This window comes from Lissotriton helveticus, chromosome 2_1 (genome assembly GCF_964261635.1).
Source record: "Lissotriton helveticus chromosome 2_1, aLisHel1.1, whole genome shotgun sequence".
NCBI lineage: Eukaryota > Metazoa > Chordata > Amphibia > Caudata > Salamandridae > Lissotriton > Lissotriton helveticus.
The window spans coordinates 1,507,830,670-1,507,853,433 of NC_136059.1; the positions used below are offsets into that span (position 1 = coordinate 1,507,830,670).

At 48.1% G+C, this 22,764-nt stretch overlaps 1 protein-coding gene across 1 annotated transcript in view; it reads left to right on the plus strand.

The window, feature by feature from the left end:
- The first annotated feature begins 18,825 nt into the window (after positions 1-18,825).
- Positions 18,826-22,764, plus strand: part of MOB1B (MOB kinase activator 1B) — a 305,722-nt gene continuing 301,783 nt past the window's right edge. The window contains exon 1 of the mRNA XM_078676405.1: positions 18,826-19,037. Within this exon, the coding sequence (XP_078532531.1) occupies positions 19,024-19,037 (14 nt within the window). The 5' untranslated portion in view covers positions 18,826-19,023. The remainder of the gene's footprint in view (positions 19,038-22,764) is intronic.

The following is a 22,764-nucleotide window of genomic DNA, read 5'->3' on the forward strand; positions in this document are numbered from 1 at the left end:
TCCTGCAACAGTTAGTTAAAGCGGGTCTACACATCAATGCCAAGAAATCGAGGATCGACTTCCAAAAAGTGAAGTACCTGGGGTACGTATTGGGGCATGGAGTCATCGAACCCCAAATCGAAAAGGTCCGAGCCATTGCAGACACCCCGTTTCCCACTAACCTCAGGGACATGCGGGCCTTCTTGGGGTTGGTGGGGTACTATCGTAGGTTCAGACCCTCCTTCTCGGATATAGCTGCCCCACTCACCGATACCCTTAAAAAGCAGACCCCGAAATCCGGGTTTCAGAAACCAACCCCTGAGGTGAGAAGGGCCTTCCAGACCCTAAAAGAAGTAATCACCACCAGCCCGGTGCTCTCCTCCCCCGATTTCACCAAACCCTTCATTCTTCACACAGACGCCTCAGACTTCGGGATAGGGGCAGTGTTATCTCAGGTGACCAAAGAGGGGATAGAGCACCCAATACTGTTTATAAGCCGAAAACTGTTTCCCAGAGAGGTGAGGTACCCCACGATTGAAAAAGAATGCCTGGCTATCAAATGGGCGATAGACAAACTACGGTATTACCTGGAGGGACACCCATTTAAACTGTATACCGATCATGCCCCACTCCAATGGATGAGTCGCAATGCATCCAACAACCCAAGAGTGATGCGGTGGTTCCTTTCATTGCAACCTTTCTCCTTCCAAGTTCTGCACAGAAAAGGGAAGGACAACACTAGCGCTGATTACCTCTCCCGTTATCCTCTCCCCGATCGTGAGAATCCAAGGGGGGAGGGGTGTAACGGGGAGGACCCGGATCCGCCTGGCTTACCTGTCTCCCCTCTTTTTAATCAGCACACAGGGGCCTGGAGAGACACTGATGCACTCGGCGACACAGAACCGGAAGAGAGTGGTGAGCCCTGTTTCTTTAACTGGGCGGAGTTGGAACAGGACAACGTCACTTGGCACACCCCCTCATCCCAGGTAAAGGCTGCACAGGAAAGCACACAGGTGTGTATTACACCCGGAGGCGACGGAGGTGAGAGAGACAGAAGGCCAGGTGAAGAGGAGGAAGAGAGCGGAGTCGAGTGGAGGTTGGAGACGAAAGCAGAGGAGAGGCGGGAGCCGAGGAGTGGAGACGAAGGCGGAGCGGAGCAGAGTCAGGAGGCGGAGAGGAGACCAGAGGAGAGAGAACATCGGAGGACGGAGGTGGAGAGGAGACCGGAGGAGAGAGAACATCGGAGGACGGAGGCAGAGAGGAGTGCGGAAATCAGAAGGTCCAAAGGAGCAGAACCCAGCAATCCAGGAAGCCAACCGGAAGGCGCTTCGCCCAGCCACGCTTCAAGGGAAGTGTGGCTACCAGAGGTACGATCAAGGCTTTCGGGCTGGGCGGGCTTTAAGTGGGTTAAACACCCTTAACAGCTACTTGTTCGCATCCCGTGCACTACCCCTCCCTCACTACTCCGGCACCCTGGACCTCAGTTGACTAGCTGTGCACGTGTGTTCCCTCACCCCCCTCCCCTGTTCTGGTAGGCAGGACAGACATCTAATACGCCACTGTCTTTCTTCCCTGCACTGACGAGACGCCACGACATCGTGGAGGAAGAGGTCCAGACCACCAGTCCCAGAAGACACCGGGACGAAAGGCGGAAAGCGTCAGAGAAACGCCAGCAAAGACTCTCTGAGGATTCAGAAAGCCCCCTGCCATACTACAGAAAAACCATACACCGAAAAAGGACCTTTAAGTTAATAAAACCTGCGTTACCCAAACTACCTGTGTCAGTAAGTCTATTCGAGGGGGATGTAACCTCGCCTACACGAGCGCCAGCCAGTAGTTGCGAACCCGAAGCGCCACAATTTGGTACTAAGGAAATATACGATTGCAAAATGGTTTCTGCTTTTCTTAATCTGTATGGACCTCTCATCAGCATTTGATTGCATGAATCAAACCAAATTGTGGCATCTGCTTGCTGCTAGAGGTCTGCACATAGTTTTGGTACATTTTCTTGCATATCTTGCGAGACCCATCAACATGTGAAGGTGTTAAAAAGAAGGTTGTCGCTAATGCATTTTTTACCATGAGGAAGTGAGGCGTCTGAGGGATATGGAGGACAATACTACAGTGGCCCAATATCTCCAGTTGTGTGAATCTGACTGCACTTCTGATTACAGTAGGTTGGCTTGGACCCGCTGGTAACGCTCACTGCTGTTTCATTTCAGATCGGGAACTATGAAATATTTGCTTTCTTTTCCAGTGGGTTATGTTCAAAATCTTGAATCCTAGTCCTGTCCCTACGATGAACAATCTGGCCAATCTATGCTCCATTTAATGTTTTTTTGTACATTTTATGCTAAGTATACTAGAATTTTTTATCCCATTTTAAAAGAAATATTGTTTTAATGCTGTTCAATGTACACCTGGTTTTAGATTATTACTGTTGCTCACAAATGAGGAATGTTGGTTCTTTTTAAAACATGCTGTTCATGTATGCAGGACCGTGCTGATCTAAAACTATGCATATTAATGTTTTACTATGTAATGGTGCTTGTTGCTTTTAACTGTTTAGTGCTGCTATATTATGTATATTTGTATGGATGTCTGAATGCATCCAATTAAAGTTTTATTTAGTTGAATTGAATACTTGTAGACTTTATTGTCAACCTCATTTGTATGCTTCGTTTCCTTGTGTTTTTCCATCTCATGGAGCACAGCTTCTTTACCATCCTGTGTTTTGGATGACTTCTGTCCTTCCAAGGCTTACGTCAGGGAAAAACTTTTTTTAGGTCGAGCATTCGAGACCTCTTGTATATACTTTAGTATAAACTTATATGTGTATGTACTTTGTGGGCTCTGGAGAAATACCCTAGGACTTGTCTGCTTCCGCTTAGGGACTTTTTTTCTGTTCAACTGCCTGTATTTAACTGTTTTGATAGAAAATGACGAGCAACGGTCAGTAACATACCAGCATTGCTTTCTGCTGAAAGACTTTCTTTTTTCAAAAATGTTCTGGCAACTGCCTCTATTTAACTTTCTTAATAGAAAACGACCAGCAGACGTCAGTCAAATACCAGAATCACTTTACCATTCTCTAGATAACAGTCCATAGAAATTGTCTTCCACAAGCAATCTTGTTTTTTCAGTGATATGACCACCGAAGGCCCCGCTTTCATATTAAAACAGAGCTTTGGACTATACCATTTTCCCCTGAAAGCAGTGGTCGAAGTGGGAAAAAAAAAGTAGGGGAACTGTGGGTGGAGAATCAGGGGGCGGGAATAACCGAAGATTGAATCAGTAGGCGGAGTCAGGGGCGTGGCTAGAAATAGCAAAACATACCAATTTTTTGTACGTTTAGCATTTCACTGACCAGTTACAGCTTATAACGTTATTTAATTAAAACAATGGATAAACATGTTTGAGGTTTAATTCAGGAAAAAGCAAACACTCATAGGGAATACAGGTTTATGTAAAGCGTGTGAAATATAACCAGGAACAACATGTTACCTTAATGCTTTTACTCAATGTTCAGAAATCCATGATTATTTTTTGTCTCAAACATTGAGGTCATGAATACAGGGCTTCTCCTGTACACATGTGTTAAGCAGGGCTCAGAAGAGAAAGGAACTCTTCAGGAGAATCTAGACTCACGGAAACCCACAAAGGCTCCTTCATATTCATGTCCCCAGCTAGCTGCTCAATCATAATACAGCAAAAAGAACAACTGAATGCAGAACAATATCATACATTCACCCCAGTACAGAGATCTGGGCCTAAATCCATTGTTGCTTTGCTCACCATGCCATTCCAGTTTGGACCCAGCCATATGCAAATCAGTCTAGATTCTGCACCCAATGGGAACAGCCCTGCCCCCTCCCTTCTCCTGCCCCCGTCACCGCTCCTGCCCCGTCACCGCTCCTGCCCCGTCACTTCTCCTGCCCCCGTCACTTCTCCTGCCCCCATCACTTCTCCTGCCCCCATCACTTCTCCTGCCCCGTCACTTCTCCTGTCCCCGTCACTTCTCCTGTCCCCGTCACTTCTCCTGTCCCCGTCACTTCTCCTGTCCCCGTCACTTCTCCTGTCCCCTTCACTTCTCCTTCTCCTGTCCCTTCACTTCTCCTGTCCCGTCACTTCTCCTGTCCCCGTCACTTCTCCTGTCCCTGTCACTTCTCCTGTACCCGTCACTTCTCCTGTCCCCTTCACTTCTCCTTCTCCTGTCCCTTCACTTCTCCTGTCCCTTCACTTCTCCTGTCCATTCACTTCTCCTGTCCCGTCACTTCTCCTGTCCATTCACTTCTCCTGCCCCGTCACTTCTCCTGCCCCGTCACTTCTCCTGCCCGTCACTTCTCCTTCTCCTGTCCCTTCACTTCTCCTGTCCCTTCACTTCTCCTGTCCCTTCACTTCTCCTGTCCATTCACTTCTCCTGTCCCGTAACTTCTCCTGCCCCGTCACTTCTCCTGCCCCGTCACTTCTCCTTCTCCTGTCCCGTCACTTCTCCTTCTCCTGTCCCGTCACTTCTCCTGTCCCGTCACTTCTCCTGTCCCTTCACTTCTGCCCCGTTCACTGCTCCTGCCCCGTCACTTCTCCTTCTCCTGTCCCCGTCACTTCTCCTTCTCCTGTCCCTTCATTTCACTTCTCCTTCTCCTGTCCCTTCACTTCATTTCTCCTTCTCCTGTCCCTTCACTTCACTTCACTTTCCTTGTCCTGTCCCGTCACTTCTCCTGTCCCCATCACTTCTCCTGCCCCCGTCACTTCTCCTGCCCCCGTCACTTCTCCTGCCCCGTCACTTTTCCTGTCCCGTCACTTCTCCTTCTCCTGTCCCGTCACTTCTCCTGTCCCGTCACTTCTCCTTCTCCTGTCCCGTCACTTCTCCTGTCCCTTCACTTCTCCTGTACCATCACTTCTCCTGTCCCTTCACTTCTCCTGTCCCTTCACTTCTCCTGTCCCCGTCACTTCTCCTGCCCCGTCACTTCTCCTGCCCCCGTCACTTTTCCTGTCCCGTCACTTCTCCCGTCACTTCTCCTGTCCCGTCACTTCTCCGTCTCCTGTCCCGTCACTTCTCCTTCTCCTGTCCCTTCACTTTTCCTGTCCCCATCACTTCTCCTGTCCCCGTCACTTCTCCTGTCCCCGTCACTTTTCCTGTCTCGTCACTTCTCCTGTACTGTCACTTCTCCCGTCACTTCTCCTGTCCCGTCACTTCTCCGTCTCCTGTCCCGTCACTTCTCCAACTCCTGTCCCTTCACTTTTACTGTCCCTTCACTTTTACTGTCCCTTCACTTCTCCTGTCCCTTCACTTCTCCTGTCCCTTCACTTCTGCCCCGTTCACTGCTCCTGCCCCCGTCACTTCTCCTTCTCCTGTCCCCTTCACTTCACTTCTCCTTCTCCTGTCCCTTCACTTCATTTCTCCTTCTCCTGTCCCTTCACTTCACTTTCCTTGTCCTGTCCCGTCACTTCTCCTGTCCCCGTCACTTCTCCTGCCCCCGTCACTTCTCCTGCCCCCGTCACTTCTCCTGCCCCCGTCACTTTTCCTGTCCCGTCACTTCTCCTGTCCTGTCACTTCTCCCGTCACTTCTCCTGTCCCGTCACTTCTCCGTCTCCTGTCCCGTCACTTCTCCATCTCCTGTCCCTTCACTTTTACTGTCCCTTCACTTTTACTGTCCCTTCACTTCTCCTGTCCCTTCACTTCTCCTGTCCCTTCACTTCTGCCCCGTTCACTGCTCCTGCCCCCGTCACTTCTCCTTCTCCTGTCCCCGTCACTTCTCCTTCTCCTGTCCCTTCACTTCACTTCTCCTTCTCCTGTCCCTTCACTTCATTTCTCCTTCTCCTGTCCCTTCACTTCACTTTCCTTGTCCTGTCCCGTCACTTCTCCTGTCCCCGTCACTTCTTCGAGTGGAGAATGGGCACATTTACTTATTTTGCTTGGTGTGCATCAGAGGTTTACTGCAAAATGGGGGGCATTCTAATTTTCTGACTACTCCCTTGGTTGGATGGAGCAGTGAAGGCCGCTCTTTTCATCACGTGCTGCTTGCCATTATAAGTATAAGTGTAGTTCAAAGTTCGGGGCATTTTGATTTTCTGGTTTCTCCCCTGAGCAGAGCGTCACACCTTAAAGGCCACAGGATCGCACAGGAGGGCTTAAGATCACGTTGTCCTCCAGTTAAAGGGGTCTGGCAGTTTAAAGGAAAACCCGGTTCTCTTTATCACACCTCATGCAGATCTCACTGGCATATGCTAAAGGCAGGCAGCGGGCAGGCGCATTGTCATTCCAAAGGGGATAATCAGCCTCAATCGGAATGACAATGGGCCCGCCCTCAGCCTGTGCGAGCTCAGGGAGGGGCTGCTGCAGCCTCTGGAGTTCAACAGAGAAGTGCGAGCAGCCCCTGGAAGCTGAAAAAAAGGTTATTGTTTTAGTAGGACTATTTTCTCCGTCCCGGGATGCTTTTTTCAAAGAAAGAAGTAGGGGAACGGGCTGAAATTATTTTTAGAAGTAGGGGCACGCCGTGCCCTTCCATCCCCGCCCACTTCTACCGCTGCCTGAAAGGCAATATTTCTCTCCATGTGTTCCCATACCTGGCGTGTCACGCAGTTTGGTGCTTACTTTTCACCATGTTAAAGAACAGTGGATGTTGCAGCACCCAGGCTAATGTGCTGCATAGCTAATTACATACAAGGTCCCAAAGGCGAGACCGATTGCATTGCAAATGCTTGTTATTTTACTCTGAGCACTCCAAGGGAGTGCCCGTGTTTTCCTCCTCTCTACCCATGTGCAGCTTTCACATTACATTCCTACCCATATATTCGCTGTGTTGCTCCCCAGCCCTCCCACCTCATCCGTATAAGCTGCACATCAACAGGTATATTTTTGCCAGGTTTGGCTAAAGTACAGACTTTATCATGTTGGTCTTCTTATAGCTCCTTTCTTACCATTTTGCATGAAAGCCCACGCCATGGCACACAAAGGGGGCATTTATTGAATGAGGGGCAGTTTGCCGCACTGAGTCAGCGTTAAAGGCAGAAAGAAGAGTGACTGGAAAGATGAATTCTATTACAGGACCGGAGGCTTCGGATTCGCCTCCGTGTCCTTAATAGAATTGAAAATTCTTGGCGCGAATGCTAGCTAATTTTTTATTTTCTCCCATAGGTCAGGCAACTGTAAAGCACCAAGTGGCTAGAGCGATTGTTCCAGTTCCTAGTTCTGTGAAAAGTAAATGGCAAATGTTTTCTTTTTCAAATTCTGACACTTTGAACAGCTATAATGTTCTTTTATGCATTTGCAACTCGTATTTTGTTATTTTAAGCTGGATCGCGGTCCTTAGGCTTTTTAAATATTGTTTAGAGTTTCCTGCGTGGAATATGACAAACTATACCACTGACAAAGACTGCAAATGTTGAATTCAATGTGTAGCTTTGAGATTCCCGAATATGTTTCCTTTACAAGCAACCATTGGCAAAGCCAACAAGCATTGGAAATGCAATAGGTCTCGCACCATTAGAGTTAGTGCTTTTAGAATTGTTTATGGGTTTTTTTGTAAATGTTTAGCATTTTTGTTTCCTGTAGCCAATGCGAAAGTATTACAAATAAAAAAAGCCATAAACATTTCTAAAAGCTCTAACTGAAATGGTCTGAGAACTATTGCACTGTGTGAGGGTGAGTGAGGGTGAGTGAGGGTGAGTGAGGGTGAGTGAGGGTGAGTGAGGGTGAGGGTGAGTGAGGGTGAGTGAGGATGAGGGTGAGTGTGGGTGAGTGAGAATGAGGTGTTGTGGGTGAGTGAGGTGTTGAGGGTGAGGCTGAGGCTGAGGTGTTGAAGTGTTGAGTGAGAGTGAGGGTGAGTGAGGAGTTGAAGGAGAAGTGTTGAGGGTGTGTGTGTGAGGTGTTGAGGGCTAGTGAGGGTGGGGGAAGTGTTGAGGATGAGTGAGGGTGAGTGAAATTGAGGGTGAGTGAAATTGAGGGTGAGTGAAATTGAGGGTGAGTGAGGTGTTGAGGGTGAGTGAGAGTGAGGTGTTGAGTGAGAGGTTGAGTGAGTGTGAGTGAGGGTGAGGGGTTGAGTGAGGGTGACTGAGGGTGACTGAGTGTGACTGAGGGTTAGTGAGGGTAAGTGAGGGTGAGTGAGGATGAGCGTGATGGTGGGTGAGGGTGAGTAAGAGTGAGTGAGGCTGAGGGTGAGGGAGGGCGAGGCATTGAGGGTGAGTGTTGGTGAGGTATTAAGGGTGAGTGAAGGTGAGTGAGAATGAGGGTGAGTGCGGGTGAGGGTGAGGCGTTGAGGGTGAGTGAGGGTGAGTGAGGGTGAGGGTGAGTGAGAGTGAGGGTGAGAGTGAGGGTGAGTGAGAGTGAGGGTGAGTGAGAGTGAGGGTGAGTGAGAGTGAGTGAGAGTGAGGGTGAGTGAGGGTGAGTGAGGGTGAGTGAGGGAGAGTGAGGGTGAGGGTGAGAGAGTGAGGGTGAGTGAGAGTGAGGGTGAGTGAGAGTGAGTGAGTGAGAGTGAGGGTGAGTGAGGGTGAGTGAGGGTGAGTGAGGGTGAAGCGAATTGCCACGGACCAGGGAGCCTGTTGGAACACCCCTGCAACGTCCCTACTGCCGGATAAATCTTGAACTGCTGCCACGTCTCGCGGAACCCGCTGCGCGGGTCCCGCTTCGCCCGTCCTGCTGGGCTGCCTCTCTTTGGAGTGAAGGACTTTGGCGGCGTATTGTTACCTTACTGGGCAGGAGAGGAGAACACTCAGCCAGGGCTGCGAGCGCCAGGTGAGGGACAGGGACTCCATTTCCCAGGAGTCCCTGTGTAGCCATCCCCCGCACCTGGACGCTCTCCCTGGTTGCCCCGCCCCCGACCGCCCGGCTAAAGCTGCCGCTGACTGAAGCCAGTTGGGAATTACTGAAGCGAATTGCCACGGACCAGGGAGCCTGTTGGAACACCCCTGCAACGTCCCTACTGCCGGATAATCTTGAACTGCTGCCACGTCTCGCGGAACCCGCTGCGCGGGTCCCGCTTCGCCCGTCCTGCTGGGCTGCCTCTCTTTGGAGTGAAGGACTTTGGCGGCGTATTGTTACCTTACTGGGCAGGAGAGGAGAACACTCAGCCAGGGCTGCGAGCGCCAGGTGAGGGACAGGGACTCCATTTCCCAGGAGTCCCTGTGTAGCCATCCCCCGCACCTGGACGCTCTCCCTGGTTGCCCCGCCCCCGACCGCCCGGCTAAAGCTGCCGCTGACTGAAGCCAGTTGGGAATTACTGAAGCGAATTGCCACGGACCAGGGAGCCTGTTGGAACACCCCTGCAACGTCCCTACTGCCGGATAATCTTGAACTGCTGCCACGTCTCGCGGAACCCGCTGCGCGGGTCCCGCTTCGCCCGTCCTGCTGGGCTGCCTCTCTTTGGAGTGAAGGACTTTGGCGGCGTATTGTTACCTTACTGGGCAGGAGAGGAGAACACTCAGCCAGGGCTGCGAGCGCCAGGTGAGGGACAGGGACTCCATTTCCCAGGAGTCCCTGTGTAGCCATCCCCCGCACCTGGACGCTCTCCCTGGTTGCCCCGCCCCCGACCGCCCGGCTAAAGCTGCCGCTGACTGAAGCCAGTTGGGAATTACTGAAGCGAATTGCCACGGACCAGGGAGCCTGTTGGAACACCCCTGCAACGTCCCTACTGCCGGATAATCTTGAACTGCTGCCACGTCTCGCGGAACCCGCTGCGCGGGTCCCGCTTCGCCCGTCCTGCTGGGCTGCCTCTCTTTGGAGTGAAGGACTTTGGCGGCGTATTGTTACCTTACTGGGCAGGAGAGGAGAACACTCAGCCAGGGCTGCGAGCGCCAGGTGAGGGACAGGGACTCCATTTCCCAGGAGTCCCTGTGTAGCCATCCCCCGCACCTGGACGCTCTCCCTGGTTGCCCCGCCCCCAACCGCCTCATATCCTCATTAGGAGCTACTGATACCCGCTACGCGGAACGCGTGCGGGACGCCCGGGGCTAAGCCCGGGCAAAGGGCGGGCCCTCTGTGGCCCTCAGAGGCCTGAGGAGCCTGGCCTGGGCCACCCCCTTTGTTTTCTGTTTGCCAGCCTTTGTGGACTATTGGACTTTCCATCATTACTGTAAGTCTGTTTTATTTTTTTATTTTTTAAATCCCTGGGGTTTGTTATGAACTCACGAGAGACTAGAAGTATGGCTGCTGCCGGAGCTAAAAAATTGACTGGGACCCTTGATGATTTTATTGTCCGGACTCATGCTTTAATAGATGAAGGGATCATACTAATGGATAGAAGGGTGTCTCAGGACTTGGCAATAGCCAGGAGATCTTCGTTAGGACATATAGCGCAGGCCCGTACTCCACACACAGCGTCTGGCTCAAACACTCTTGCTATTGTACATAATGAGGGGGCCCCTGATGATTTCATTTCTCAAGAGGGCTTGGAGGCAACACCTAATCTTGCCTTGTTGGCTGAGAGTGATTCTTTAAATGAGCCCGAAAATGTTTCTAGTGTTAATGTACACGATAGAGGTTTGAAAGAGGGTGCTATCCCAAAAAAGAAGTCAAAATTAGCCAAACGTAAAGGGAGGAAAGCACTGATCACTCAAGATCCAGATCAAATCACTTTAAATCTGGCGCCCCCGGACAGCATCCTGGTTGCGCATGTTGCTGATTCGGATGGAGCGGCCCAAACCAATGTGCGTTTATCCCTAAGCCTACCAGATGACACGATTATAGATAGCAGCTTAGAGGAAATACTGGATTTGGGTGGTGATATAGATAACCATGTCATAAGCAACGAGGATAGGAACAGTTTAAACATGGTAAATAACAACATCCTTGAAATGTTACAAATCCTGCTTCAACCGATTGAGGTCAGGTTGCGTTGCTTAGAAACCATCTTAAAAAACATTCATAAAGACATAAGTGCCCCAAGTTTTAGTTTGGAAAATAAGATACCCCCTGTAAAAAAGGCCACGAACAAGCCTACCACAGTTGACAAAAACACCCTTCTTCAAAAAAAGGCTGTGCCGACCAATCCCACCAATGCGACCACCTCAGGTGGCACTTCCTCTAAAACCACTGATCCCAAGCAATCAACGAACTCAGTAAAAACCAAGGTAACCCCTCAGGTTAAGTTTAAAGATCCAACACCCCCGGCCCCAAAATTAGACCAGACCCCGAAAGAAAAGAGAGAATCACGGAGAAACATCCACCTTCCCCCGGATGCATGCCCCCATGTAGTGATTCTGACTGGGGTCACAGAACTTGTAACATCTTCAACGGAGTCTTATCAAGCCTTAAAAAACAAGGTATGTCATTGGCTGTCCAAAAATTATCCCTTACCGCCTGGCATGCCTAGTAATATCCTAATGGTGGAGAGAACCCCTTGGGTGGGAGGCAATAGGAAAAACCTACAAGGTGACTGCGTTGTGGTCACCTTTGAACATCAAGAGGTAGTAAATTACATCTGTGCTGGTACACCACGTCACCAGGCGAGTACGGTTACTGCCAGGCCTCTCTCCTATTTTTATGTACAGGGGAATCAACCAGACAATAGGTGGAGCTGGTTAAAGGGCCCCCGGGAGCCTCACTATCGACAGAAGTACAATCCCCCATGGGAGGCTCAATTACGTGGCTGGGAGGAGAGGGGAGAGGACGGGTGGAACGTGGTCAGAAGAAGAAGAGCCAGACCTTTTCAGGGTGGGTTTGCTGTTGGCCCCCAAAACAGATTTCCATATCAGGACAATCACCACGTAAATGGGCAAGATAATTATTTTAATGTTCCATTGTTTAATCATTACGACCACCCGTCCTTTTTGGACTGGGTAGATTGACAAACATTAGGCCCCTCTATTATGCGAGTCTCGACTCCTCCTCCCTTCACACCACAGTGCAGTCAACACCTACAAGAATTAAACCCCGAGCCAATTACTGAGTTAACGTTAATCTCAGGACAGGGTCCGGAGGGAGGGACAGCATCGTGTGTGAGTGATGGGAATAAAGGAAGTATAGAGGTGATTACAATGGCCACATGGAATATAGCGGGCCTCAGGAACAAGATCGATGATCCTCACTGGAGAGACTTAATAGGCACCATGGACATAATTGCCATGCAGGAAACATGGGCGACTGAGAACTTGCTCACACTGGATGGGTATACCACCTTTCACCTCCCAGCTGTCAATTCATTGAGAGGGCGGGCTAAGGGTGGTCTGGTCACCTTGATATCTGCAAAAATCTCAGGCGTATATAAAGAAATTCCCACTGGAAGCCCCTATTGTTTGGCAGTTTTAATTACATACAGGGGATTCAATGCTGTATTATTAGTTAACTTCTACAACTCCTTTGATAGAGAACACCCACTTGATAACCTGTTGAGGTTAAATTCTTTCTTAACTAGTTTTCAGGAGACTATGGAGGCTAACTGTATTGTAATTTTATTGGGTGATTTTAATGTACATAGTTGCAAGGAAGAATGCCCCCCGAACCTTTTGTTTGGTCCCCCAGAAGAGGAGAATATCCATTTTGAACATTCAGAGCAGGGATCCTGTTTAGAATCACTGTTAGCAGAAAATGGTCTAATGTTGCCTCTCGGGGGGGAAGGGGATATTCCAACTTTTACGGGACATGGCAGCGGGTCCACCATTGATTATATTTTTTTAAACAGCAGCTATAGCAGTCATATTCTCGGTTATACTGTTGTAGGGTCCCATTTTAGTGACCACAATCTTGTTGTACTAAAAATTGAAAATGTACTAGCTATTAATGTTAGCAGTGTGAGTCCAGTGGACAAATGTGATCTTAGAACATCTGATCAGGCCCGCCGAATCAAATGGTGTAAAATAATCCCAGAGGATTTTTTTGGTAACCTGTGCATTAGTAGCCAGGAGGCCTTTGCACTTTGTATGGATGATCACGTGGGAGACACCGAGGTGTTAGAGGCATATAATAGGGTCTGTGCCAATATTGTGTCTAATCTGACACAACATTGTAAAAGGAAAACACAAGAAAGGGTGGGCTGGTTCGACAATAATTGCTCTGCTGCTAATCGCAAGTTAAAATCAGCCTTAAAATCGAACCCAATAGATAGAAGACTTGTGGCCACCCTTAGGAAAGCATATAAGACCGCCATTGAGAGTAGACGGCGCGAGATCAGAGAGGATGCTTGGGCCGACCTGACCTCAACTGACGTTCTAAAGAGTAGCGCCAAATTCTGGGCCGTGGTCAACCAACCATTTTTTGCGGACTCACATAATAGTGAGTTAGATTGTGGCATCCAAGAGGATAAATGGCACCTGCACTTTAAATCCGTGTATGAACAGGAAGCACCCGGGGTGGAGGGCATGACCAGCTCATACCTACTACCCTACAGCCTAACGGTGAATGAGGTAGAGGTGGGTCTTGCCATTGAAAAAATGACCAGCAACAAAGCTCCCGGGCCGGATGGGGTTCCCGCCGATCTTTTTAAAGTGGATATTTTATTTTGGTCCAAAATTTTAACCAGAGTTTTTAACAGCATTTTTAAAATAGGTATCCCAGCTTCATGGTCCCAATCAGTAATTGTCCCCATTTTTAAAAAAGGAGACAGGGGGGAGCCAGGAAACTACCGCCCAATATCCCTAATTGATTCTGCGGTTAAGGTCATAGGGAGAGTGGTTCTCAGTAAACTTACTGATTGGCTAGGTGAGACTAACATTCTCTCACCCCTTCAGTATGGTTTTAGAAAGGGAAGGAGCACCATCGACCAGAGTTTAAATTTACAACTGTTGATAGGAAAATACACCATAGCTAAGCCTGGATCCTTGTACATCGCCTTCATGGATCTGTCCTCGGCCTTCGACCGAGTCAACAGATCCAAGCTGTGGGGTCAGCTCCTTAGCATAGGCATTGATCCAAACATTGTGTATTTCCTAGCAGACTTGCACAAAGACCTTACCGCCACTGTCCGTTATGACAGAAAAGGGAATAGTACAGGGAAAATTCATATTACTAACGGTGTTAGGCAGGGATGTATCCTTGCCCCCCTGTTATTCACTTTATATATCAACAATCTGGGCGGAATACTGGATAAAGCTTGTATAGACATACCCAGGGCAGGGAAATATACATTGCCCGCACTATTGTACGCAGACGATGCTGCTCTTATAGCTAGAACCGCAGTAGGTCTGCAAAGTCTGTTAAATTCGTTTTATAATTTTATGATAAAGCTGGACTTAAGCATTAATTTTGGTAAATCCCATGTAATGGTAGTAGGGCCTAAAACTAAGGTAAAAAAACAAGCCATGACGTTACACTGTAATGGTCACAAATTATCTAGAGTTCCCAGATTCCCTTATCTGGGTGTAGTGTTTGATGATCGCTCTACATGGCTTCCCCAAATGCTGGAGAAAAAAAAGGTCTTAACACGATCCATATCTGCAGTTCTCGGCTTTTCACGTAAAATCGGGGTAAAGCCCATAGAGGCCGTTTTAAAAGTGTACGCTGCCAAATGCCTAGCCATTGTTATGTATGGTGCAGACTTGTGGGGTTTTAGGCCTGTCAAATTTCTTCAAGTGATCGAAGACAACTTTTTAAAATCCATTCTTTCTTTACCAAAATCTACGGCAAGCTTTATTGCACATCAGGAATGTGGGGTGGATTTTTTGGAGGATGGGGTCGCTATGGCTCCCCTCCTGAAATGGATTTCTGTGTGGCTCAACCCAGAGCTTGAAGTCAATCATGAAATCCTGAAGGATTGCCTTAAACTAGATCACTGGAATAAGATCCCCTGGCTGAATTATGTTGAGCAGCTGTGTGCCAAGCTAGGAAGGCCTGAATTGTTCCATAACCCCTCCGCCCTTGTGAAGGCGGATTTGAAGTGGACAAAGAACACTTTTCTGCTGTATAGTGGAATGGACAGGGAAAACAGGGAGTTGATAAAACCCTCGGTTAGGTCGCATCAATTGATTGTTTCCTCAGACCATGACCCGGAACTTTATTTGAAGGTTGTAAATAACCCAAGCCATAGGTACCTTCTCACCAAGTTCCGCCTGAACAAAGTTCACCTGCTAATTTCTGGTCGACCTGGTTGGACCAGGGACTCGGAACTGAGCCTATGTACTTGTGATGGTCATTCAATTATGGACACCGCCCACTACCTGTTCTTTTGTTCCCATTTTAAATCTATTAGGGAAAAATTCATTATCCCCTTGCTAAAAGGGAGAGGGTTTAGGCAGGTCAAACCAGCTTTACTATACCTTCAGATGCTAACTGATATCTGGCAAACCTATAATGTGGCCAAATTTTTGACTATCGCAGTTAGATTGGGCAAAAAGATTAATTGGGTGTAGAATACCAATCAACAACAATCATGCTTACTGTAAAAATTGAATCCAGTTTTTTAAAAGTTTGTAATGTTTTTTATTGTGACTGATAATTGTAATCTTTTTTAATGATTCATTGTGTTTTTTGGACCATTGTTTATGTGTGTCTTGTACTTTTATGGTTTTGAAAATTCGAACCGAATAAAGTATTTCTTGACTGACTGACTGAGTGAGGGTGAGTGAGGGAGAGTGAGGGTGAGTGAGGGTGAGTGAGGGTGAGTGAGGGTGAGTGAGGGTGAGTGAGGGTGAGTGAGGGAGGGTGAGGGTGAGTGAGGGTGAGTGAGAGTGAGTGAGGGTGAGGGAGGGTGAGGGTGGGTGAGGGTGAGGGAGGGTGAGGGGTTGAGGGTGAGGGGTTGAGGGTGAGTGAGGGTGAAGGTGAGTGAGGGTGAGGGTGAGTGAGGGTGGGTGAGTGAGTGAGGGTGAGTGAGAGTGAGGGTGAGTGAGAGTGAGGGTGGGTGAGGGTGAGTGAGGGTGAGGGTGGGTGAGGGTGAGGGTGGGTGAGGGTGAGGGTGGGTGAGTGAGAGTGAGGGTGAGTGAGGGTGAGGGTGGGTGAGGGTGGGTGAGGGTGAGTGAGGGTGAGTGAGGGTGAGTGAGGGTGAGTGAGGGTGAGTGAGGGTGAGTGAGAGTGAGTGAGAGTGAGGGTGAGTGAGAGTGAGGGTGAGTGAGAGTGAGGGTGAGTGAGGGTGGGTGAGTGAGTGAGGGTGAGTGAGAGTGAGGGTGAGTGAGAGTGAGAGAGAGTGAGGGTGAGTGAGAGTGAGGGTGAGTGAGAGTGAGAGTGAGTGAGAGTGAGGGTGAGTGAGGGTGAGTGAGGGTGAGGGTGGGTGAGGGTGAGGGTGGGTGAGGGTGAGTGAGGGTGAGTGAGAGTGAGGGTGAGTGAGGGTGAGTGAGAGTGAGGGTGAGTGAGGGTGAGGGTGGGTGAGGGTGAGTGAGGGTGAGTGAGGGTGAGTGAGGGTGAGTGAGGGTGAGTGAGGGAGGGTGAGGGAGGGTGAGGGAGGGTGAGGGTGAGTGAGGGTGAGTGAGAGTGAGTGAGGGTGAGTGAGGGTGAGTGAGGGAGGGTGAGGGAGGGTGAGGGTGGGTGAGGGTGGGTGAGGGTGAGGGAGGGTGAGGGGTTGAGGGTGAGGGGTTGAGGGTGAGTGAGGGTGAAGGTGAGTGAGGGTGAGGGTGAGTGAGGGTGGGTGAGTGAGTGAGGGTGAGTGAGAGTGAGGGTGAGTGAGAGTGAGGGTGAGTGAGAGTGAGGGTGAGTGAGGGTGAGTGAGGGTGAGTGAGGGTGAGGGTGAGAGTGAGTGAGGGTGAGGGTGGGTGAGGGTGAGGGTGAGGGTGGGTGAGGGTGAGGGTGAGTGAGGGTGAGTGAGGGTGAGGGTGGGTGAGGGTGGGTGAGGGTGAGTGAGGGTGAGTGAGGGTGAGGGTGAGTGAGAGTGAGTGAGGGTGAGTGAGGGTGAGTGAGGGTGGGTGAGGGTGAGTGAGAGTGAGTGAGGGTGAGGGTGGGTGAGGGTGAGGGTGGGTGAGGGTGAGTGAGGGTTTTCTCTGCAACTGAATATTCTCTGTTTCTCACCCAGTGACTGTGCGAAGGGAGCAGAAATCATGTGACACACTGGGGCACCGTGTGAGATGGTAGGTTTGGATTGACCACACTTGCCACATAACGTAACATATTATTGGTAACTAAAAAAAGAAAACATGTTCTAACTTAGATCAAAATAATACTGCCAGAGAATGTGCTGCAAAATGTCACAACATTTTACCTTCTTGCACATTAGGTATATAACCACGCTGCTGGATTCAGTCCTGCATTGCCGCATAATCCTAGTGGCTCTGCCCATGGTAAATCCGAGTAGTGATTCGAGGGGTTCTACTTATGATGATGAAACCCGTATTTTGAAGGGACTCGTGAGTCATTTCGCATATTTCAAGTGTTGCAGCTGCATTTCTGTTTGAATGAAAGGTCCTGGCCTCTATAGACCAACGTGCTTTGTTAGCGCTGATGCAAGTCTGGTGGTCTGTGATTTGGCTATTTAAAGACCTGTGTAGATTGGCCGTTATGTCTGGATATATGTAACATGTATTGTGATATAGAATTTGGATTGCCAATTGTTGTTTTCTACAGTGCGTTGTCCAAACATGTTACATACACAGCACACTGTAAACAAGCCAGTTTACACCTCTTCCAAAACACAAGTTGCTATTTCACTCTCCGCCTCGACTGATGCCACGGGCTAGGGGTGCGTTATTTTGGGAAGCTTGTGGCGTTTTGGCAAAAAGTCTTAAATAGGTAAAAAGATAAAAAGTTCTGTGCGTTTAAGCGTTCGCCGGAAAACGTGTACTTTACCGAAACTATTAATATTGCCCAAGCTATTTTTCTCAACGCAAAAACACTTTCCTGCATTTTAAAAATGTTGCAGGAGATTTTTTTGGGGTGTCGCAAACATGCGTTTTTTTGTGCGCGAGTACACTAATTTGTCACTCATGTCGCTCAAGCGCATCGGAATGACCTCATTTTCAAAGTGGCAAAAAAAAAATATAGGAAGCATGACGTGTATACGGTTTAATTGAAAAAAAAAAAAAGATGACAAAACAACACAGCCAGCTGCGAGAAAATATTCCACCATACAGGTAAGTGTGGGAGGAAAACGTTGACTGTTTGAAAAACGCGTGAATTTTATGATGCTAGGTGAAAGTAAATAACTGGCTAATTTTTGGCAAACCCCTGCTTCTGTAACAAAAATCAAACCCATCCATATGACAGATTAATTAAATTATTCCTGGTGCCCGTTTTAAGGAGAAAAAATAAACAAAAAAGAAGCCGGAGGGAAGAGAGGGGAGGGGGGAGGAGAGCGAAAGGATCGGAGACACGGCGACACGGCGGGTAAAATAAACAAAAAAAAAGCCGGAGGGAAGAGAGGGGAGGGGGGAGGAGAAATGCGACACGGCGGGAAGGGGAGGGGGCGGAGCGGGTCAAATAAACAAAAAACAAGCTGGAGGGAAGAGAGGGGAGGGGGGAGGAGAAGTGCGACAGGGGAAATGCGAGACGGCGGGAAGACGGACATGCACGCGCCCGTGACTTTTAAGGTCAATGCGCATGCGCATAAGCTTAATGCGCATGCGCATTGACCTTAAAAGTCACGGGCACTGCAAGGAATCGCCACGATTCCTTGCAGTGCAGATAAAGAGTGGATAACTCGCAATACTCTCGCCTTGCTCGATGCGCATGCGCATCGACAGGCGAGACCTAATAAATGGCTTAGTGCTCGATCGTTATAATGAGCAACCTATATGCTTCGATAAGGTTTGTTTTATAGCCTATCATTTGCAGCACTATAGTTTTGCGCTCCTGGTAACTGACAATTACGATCGTAGGTCAACATAATCCACGGAGGTGAGTGTACAGTTGCTACGAGCCGTCGGATAGACACGCGCACCCTCAGTCTAAGGTGTGTAAGTGTTAAGATAAAATATCCTGATCAAAGTGGTGCCTGATCTTAACATGGCCGCAGACGAGGCCCTGCCCCTCGCTCTGGTTGACTTGCGCAGACCGTCGTGGTCAATGTGGGTTCTGCCGAACGTGTCCTTTTTCAGTTTCTCGCTCCGGTTTCCGCTGCTGTTGGCGGGGAGGTGGCGTTGTCTTTGGCTCCGGAAGTCGTTGCCGTGCTCCAGGCTCCCCCGCCTTTACCCGTTCTGAGTTTGTTTCGTTGGGTGTGCGGTTAAGCGACGAAGAAAGGAGACCCGACTGCCGTCATGAGCTTCCTGTTGTGAGTGCTGCACCTCTCCTTATTATTGTGAAGGGTCGCGACCCCCTTCTCACTCCAGCGCGTATGTGCCCCTCACTCAGCGGGTGCATGGTCACCTGCACCAGTTCTAACTGTGTTAGAAACTCAGTGTGTGAACACCTTGGCGTGCTGTTTTGTGGGCCCTATGGTAGCTCTTTTTATGGCAACCTTGGACAGCAGGGATGTAGGAGGGGGTGGGAGCAGAATTATGGCGTTTGGGGGCTTTGGGCACTAGATGCCTACACTGGCATTGAGCAATTAACTCTTACCAATTCATTTTTTGTTAGGTTCTTGTTTCTCTCTTATTTTGTCCTGTTTTATGCCTTGAGATGAAACATGATTTACGACAGTATTATTTTTGGTGTTGAGTATCTATACTTACTGCCTTTGTTAACGATTGCTCGACTAAGGATCTGTACGTGGCAACGTTGTAGAATTTTAAAGACTTGAAGTTTGTAATTAGATGATGATCTTGTTATGGATTCGTTCGTATATGTTATTGCTGCTTGTGACTGGTTTGAAACTATTGTTCCAGCAACGGATCCTGTCCTAAGAATGGTTCGCACAAAAAGCACATTTGTTTATTAACCTATTCAGTCTGACAGCACTTATATATAGCCTTTTAATAAAACATGCTGAAACTAGGTCTCTGGAAATCCTCTGAGTGACAGACGCAAATGCATCAACTTTTATCGTCCCACCACATGACAGACACACACTTTATAGATCACTGAGAGGCCTGAAAATAACTCGCACAGGACTAACCTACTGGGAATGCATCCAGTAATTCAAGGACTGAAATTACATTCCACTTTCTCTGACTCCGGGCGTATACAGTGAGGCAATTTCTTGAAAAGTAAACATTCTCCTAGTGAAAGCAGTTAAGAACGGTGCCTGGGGCAGTCCTTGGGAAGACGCTGGCCTGGCGTGTCCCCTTGTGTATTCATCTGTCACGGCTGGGTGGGCGGCCAGGTGGACCTATTGGGCGTCAGACCAAAAGCTCAAACGAGTTCTCCAATTCAGACGTAGTTAAATGTTGATATTTGCGAAGGGCAAAATATGTCTGGGGTCGTGAAAAATTGGAAGTCATCCTAACCTCTCTGGACGACTGTCAGCACCACGACCCTAAAACGTCCCACAAAACAACGCTGTGAGTTGCGCTTTTTTAAATAACATACTTGCTGAGCAGGGAGGTAGCCAGTGTCGGCTGCCCTACAAATGAGGAAGGATCACAAGTAAGGAAGGCCCTTTCTCTCTACAAGACGTCAGGGCCCTTCTTGGCAGCCCCATTGCGTGCACAACTATCGCTGTTTTGCTGTAGTCATGAGTTTTCACGCTGGTTCCCTTTTTTTCTTCTTTCCGAAATGATTCTTTCTGAATAGTCTTTTGTGAGGGGAGGGGGTGGGGGTGGGGTTAAAAAAAAGTGAGGCTTTGCATTTCGGAGCCACATACTTGACCTTAAAGCATCACTCTTCGACTGCAGCTTCTTTCCGCGGCGCAACTGGCGTGGAAGGACAAGTTGATCTGTCATTCTACTCAGCCTTCGCCTGCCTGTATTAGTTCAGTGTGTGTGAACCCCGTGCTGCCTGCCCTACCCATTTTTCATGGAGGTCCGTCAGGAGGAGTACCTTGTGGGTGTGGTAGGGAGCACATTTGTCTCCGCAGTGGGACATGATGTGACCTGCATAATAAAGCTCTAACTGAAAGGCCAAGCTTGGCGAACTACTGGTGTGGAGATTCTTGCAGCCGTACACTAGCCCAATGTCATTCTCGGAACCCTTCCGACTTTATTTCTTACAGTTTAAATGTATTTATATTTTTTTGTAGAAGGAGCGGCCCAGTGCTGAATGCCACGCTATTGAAAAAAAAAACCCTCAGAAATAAACATGTTGGCACTGTTTGTTTCAAGTATGCTCTTTTAATATTCAGTAAAGGATCGTTTTTTATTGGGTTCTCAAATTAAAATGTGCACCTATAAGATTAAAGTGTTTGTAATACATTTACATTTGCTCATCAAACTGCGCAGTATTTGAAGACGCAATTTGACAGCACACGAGTCACCCCCCGCCCCCCCCGAAGCATTCCCTGTAGACTTTTTTTTTTGTCGTTCACCATTACGTCTAGTTTTGCTCTTGCTTGCCCATTACTGTTGTGCCACTGTGTCTGTCACATTCCTTTTTGAATTAATGTACTTTGTTTCTTACATTATTTACCCCGGCTTCGTGTTTCAGCTATACAAAAGGCTCCCTGAGATACCTTTAGAACAGAGTTGACACACACCATATGATACACTGCCTCTTAATTTGTACCCGCTTGTCAAAATTGTATCAAACGTGCATTTGAAATAGAAGTTTTTTCAAATCTGTGACTATGCTGTAGAGAAAGTGTAGACTTTTTGTCTATTTTCAGAAACATATGATTATCAGAGTCCCTACCAGTGGATTTATCATTGGGCAAACATTATGGCCGTAATTATAAGTTAAGCAGGAGAGATTGAGGTATATAGAGCAGCTGATAAATAATTTATGCGTTGAAGTATTCACCACGTTTCGTAAACTCCTCCAATTCAGCATTCAAAAACACACTGAATTCCGCATGGCTTGCTTTTTGTTTGTTTTGTATTTTTAACAGCCCTTTTCGTAATTTATATCCCTGTACAAGCAATGTTCACACAGGATTTGGAATTTAGCTTTGAAGGTTTGATAAGAGACTATGAGGATAAATGAAATTTGGTATTGGCGTTTTGAACAGCGTAATCCATTGGCATTGTAGATGGTCAGCAAAGGGATGCTAATTTGAGTAGTTAAGTAGCAATGTTGACCGAAAAAGTGATCAATAATTTAAAGCAGGGTTGGCTACTCTCAATGTGTGGTTGTTTGTATGATGATGGCTCAACAATTTTGTACAGCTGGTCTTAGTCAGGATAACTTGTCTTATGTCAGCATTCTTTTACCACATCTTGCGTTATTGACCAAACACTGTGCAAAGGACTTAAGTAGAAAGAAATGTCAGGATGACTGTGAAAGCTATAACTGCAGTAAACAGTTTAGTTTACATCCAGTCAAGTCACTAGCTATTCTCCAAACATAGTGTAAACTACATTTTTTAAGGCCTCAACGCTGTAAAGAGTTTTAAAATAATTCAGCAATTGGCTTCCAGTATGTGAATTAAGATGAGACAGGTTTACAAATAGTTGAGCATCTCTAAATATATTTGAAATGGAATCTCAGTAATTGGTCATTACTGCATGCTGCAATCCCATCTATCGTTTTTTGGTGCACGTTATGCCAACTCAGGCAGGAACCTGCCATAGGAAAATCAGCCTTCGTCCTGCTCCTATACGAACAGTCAAGGTCCACTATGAATGGGAACTCATGCAACCTCAGACTGGTTTTGCCCTATTTCTGCCTTTTTGTTGGGTGCAGCTCGAGTCCCATGGCACAATGAGAATGGGACCCACGCCATTGCACTTAAGGCGTCGAACTGATAAAAACAAAAAAGCAATGTGTCTTCTTGAATTAATAACAAGCACTTTATGTTCCCATTAGGAGGGAACCCGGCCTTACAGTTCGGGCTGGATTATTCCAATTGGAGCAGGACCAGGGCCTACTTGCAACAAGCATCTGCAATGCAGCAGGTCTCTAATTTACGCAAGTTTGATCGATTGGCATTGTAAGTGACAATGCCTTTATTTATGATTTGGTTTTTA